We start from the raw sequence: 4052 nt of genomic DNA, 5'->3' as shown, positions 1-4052 counted from the left end.
TGGAAATTTTGCGCCATCAACCTCCCGGAGAGAGAGAGAGAGAGAGAGAGAGAGAGAGAGAGAGAGAGATAGAGCGAGAGAGAGAGAGAGAGAGAGAGAGAGGCGGACTGAAAGACAACTAAATTGGGGAAGCTGTCAGGGTCTTTGATACTGAGGACAATGAACACTGATTCACAAAGTGGCCAATCCCAGTGGTCAATCAAAGAAGAACATTGAGGGAAGAAATAATATTATTAATAATAATATAATAAAAAAACATCTCATATCATAGTATTTACATGATGAGAGAAATTCCACTGAAAACAAAACAAATCAAATAAATTCCACACACAAAGTAATGCTGATTCTTAACCCACACTTGCTTTCATCGAAACACTGTACCAGATTGGATTCCAGCCATCAGCAATGTAAAAAAACACACAAAAAAAAGAAAGGTTTTCGTAAATGCTTGAAGGGCTCTTTACAGTCATTTGTGATTGGCGGGGCATGGTCTTCCACCCCTCCTCTAGTACACGCTGATGAGGGAGGCCAGTGCCAGGACCAGGTACCGGCAGGCCAGCGGGACGCACGCGCTTCCTGTACTCCCGTAGGGCGCCGTGTTCGGGGCTGTGGGCAGAGAAACAAGAGAGGCTCTGATTAGTGGTGATTAGCACTTCCACTGGGCAAAGACCCGCCATTCACACCGAGTGGTTACCGTAGGTTTGCTTCCCGAATGCAATTATCGCAACTGTTCATTTGAGATGTCGCCCGTGTTTTGCTCCGTGCTCTGTGTTGTTGGGAGAAACGGGCGTTTCAACGAGACAAACACAGGTGATGTGGTGCTGCTGCACGGTGCATCAACATGACCAACACAGGTGATGTGGTGCTGCTGCACGGTGCATCAACATGACCAACACAGGTGATGTGGTGCTGCTGCACGGTGCATCAACATGACCAACACAGGTGATGTGGTGCTGCTGCACGGTGCATCAACATGACCAACACAGGTGATGTGGTGCTGCTGCACGGTGCATCAACATGACCAACACAGGTGATGTGGTGCTGCTGCACGGTGCATCAACATGACCAACACAGGTGATGTGGTGCTGCTGCACGGCGCATCAAATTTTTTTAAAGAAAAGAGGGCAATCAGGCAGAGTCATTTACAAATTTGGTGAAGATGTGGGTTTTGATAATTGATTAGATCAATTGTTCAAATCTCTTATTGCCGATTGTTGTTAATTATTATTTTTAGTTTTTTTGGTTGATAACGAAGATCAACGATACATTTAAGATGATGCACTGGGTTAGGGCATTTACAAGCTTGTAGCTTCAGCTCTAACCTTTTCAACCAACTTGTAATTTGATTTGTGTGTTGTTGTTATTTGTACATGCTAAATGGTTCGAAGTAAACTTCATTCATTCATTCATTCATTCATTCATTTGGATCCAATGTGATCATATTTGTGGAGTCACTTTAAATAACTTGCTTATTATATATATCTTTATTGTGAAATAACTATTTATTAACTGTAATTATTATATATTATTAACTTGATCAATGGACAAGTGATTTTGTTTGCAGATCATTCTGTTGGAAGTACATTGAACACTGGGCTATATTGCAATAAGGGGCAGGACCTGATACGCATACGGCTTCTTCCTATTCCTTTTGGACAAAAGACAGTTTTGTGTATTATTTTATCTTACTTTATTATAATAGTATAGTATAGTAATAGTATATATTTATTGTTTGAAATAAAACCATTCATTCATTCATATGATACAAGATACTATTATTCAAGTGTTACTGTATATTTCTTAATTATTAATATCCAGTCACATTCTGTGTTGTTATGCCTTGGCCCTTCATATGAAAACCGTCCTGCTCTGCAACATTCAGTGTATCTCTCCCGGTTCACATCAGTGGCACCAAAGCTATCATTGGCTCAAACAGAGGAGGCTGAGAAGCGATTTCTTTCTCAGTTCCCTAAGTGCTTTTCCTGGGCAGCTTCCTTTAGTGCTGCTTATGTCGCCCTGAGCGTCCGGCCGCACCGGCTGCACCGACACGTCTCTCTGGGGGACAGAGAAGGTGCTCCATCTCCCTCCCACCTCCACAACGCACACCGCACAGAGAACACCAACACACACACACACACACACACACACACACACACACACACACACACACACACACACACACACACACACACACACACACACACACACACACACACACACACACACACACACACACACACACACACACACACACACACACACACACACACACACACACACACACACACACACACACACACACACACACACACACACACACACACACGCACGCTCTGGGGAAATCATGTGGTGCCGAGCCTATATCAGCAGGGTGCTTCTATTTACACGGCCATGTAATTAGTTCACAATGTAATACGTCTGATGTGGACCTCGCCTGGCACGCACACACACACACACACACACACACACACACACACACACACACACACACACACACACACACACACACACACACACACACACACACACACACACACACACACACACACACACACACACACACACACACACACACACACACACACACAAGCATGTACAAACAAGTGCATCACACACACAAACAAACACACAGAACCACGCACGGTACAAACAAGTACATTTATCGCCTTTTACGAGTTCGGCCTTTTTTCTTTATTTCTAACACCGAGGGTCGTTATCTCGTTGGGATATTTGTCGGCGCCTTTTGTCCAATAGGAGCCTGGTTGGGTTGTTGTTTCCGCGGCACGCGGCCAGCGGTGTGGTGAAAGTGCTCCACCGATACACGGATAGTTGATTTGCATGTAATAGCTGGTCTGGGAACAGTGTGTTCTTGTGGGAGACGCCGGACTGAGAGAAGATGCACACATCCCATTATGACCTGACACCGCTCCTCCAGCTGGGGATCTCAGCCTTCATGTGCTGCTACCTCACTTGTTGTTCAGCCCATTATAGTGGAAACTGCCTCAAATGGAAGAGAGAGAGAGAGAGAGAGAGAGAGCGAGAGAGAGAGAGAGAGAGAGAGAGAGAGAGAGAGAGAGAGCGAGAGAGAGAGAGAGAGAGAGAGAGAGAGAGAGAGAGAGAGAGAGAGAGAGAGAGAGAGAGAGAGAGAGAGAGAGAGAGAGAGAGAGATAACTGAATGTAGTCACACACATGGGTGTATTCTGACCTACAGCATCGCCTCCTGGTTTGGTGACTGCAAAGTGGCCGACCAGCACCAACTAAACAGGCTGGTAAAGCAGAGATCATCTCCCCTCCGGCTTGGAGACTTACATCACCCGTCCTGCAGCCTGTTTTCACCAGAGACCCCCGTCACCCGTCCTGCAGCCCGCTCTCCCTCCTGCCATCTGGGAGGAGTTACAGGTGCATCAAACCTGAACAAGTAGGATGAATAACAGCTTCTTCCTCCAGGCTCAGACTCATGAACACACTGTGCCTCCAGCAGGTAGTCGCTCACTTCCCCCCGACAGCCAGGCTCTCTTCAACACTGAACTGTTAGAGCCCTTATACTGTATTATGAAGACGGGCAATTAAGATGAGCAATCTTTTTCTTTAAAATGCATTTTAAAAATGCGGTTTTAGCACCGTATTCATTTATTTATGTATACATTTCAGTACTTCTCAAGTACTTCTCGCCCTGGTCGGTGAGATCGGACACCTTTTTTACTGGATATTTTATTCTGATGCTGGTACTTATATTGGGGGATATTTATTGTAACTCAATTGATGCTGGCTTGTTTTGTTGTGTGCCTACTAGTTTATCTATATACATATTATTGCAGACACATTGTCTCTTGCAGACACATTGTCTCTCTTTCGACTACACTGTTTTTGGACCGGAGGAACAACATTTCGTAGTTTTTTTTAATGTATGCAAGTTATCTTGAATCTGGAAGACGCACACGGCTAGGCGGCGTGAATCACAGTCATCTCTCTCTCTCTCTCTCTCTCTCTCTCTCTCTCTCTCTCTCTCTCTGCTCCCATCCATTAGCACAGGATAATGACACAGTTTTCCT

At 45.0% G+C, this 4052-nt stretch overlaps 1 protein-coding gene across 1 annotated transcript in view; it reads right to left on the bottom strand.

Annotated features, from left to right (window-relative positions):
• Positions 1–505: 505 nt before the first annotated feature.
• Positions 506–4052, bottom strand: part of negr1 (neuronal growth regulator 1) — a gene marked incomplete at both ends in the record, with an annotated part of 419156 nt that continues 415609 nt past the window's right edge. Inside the window, one exon of the mRNA XM_084307725.1 lies at positions 506–606. Within this exon, the coding sequence (XP_084163851.1) occupies positions 506–606 (101 nt within the window). The remainder of the gene's footprint in view (positions 607–4052) is intronic.

Source organism: Notolepis coatsorum (genome assembly GCF_963971535.1).
Source record: "Notolepis coatsorum genome assembly, chromosome: 2".
Taxonomy (NCBI): Eukaryota; Metazoa; Chordata; class Actinopteri; order Aulopiformes; family Paralepididae; genus Notolepis; species Notolepis coatsorum.
This window is presented reverse-complemented; position numbering and strand designations above follow the sequence as displayed.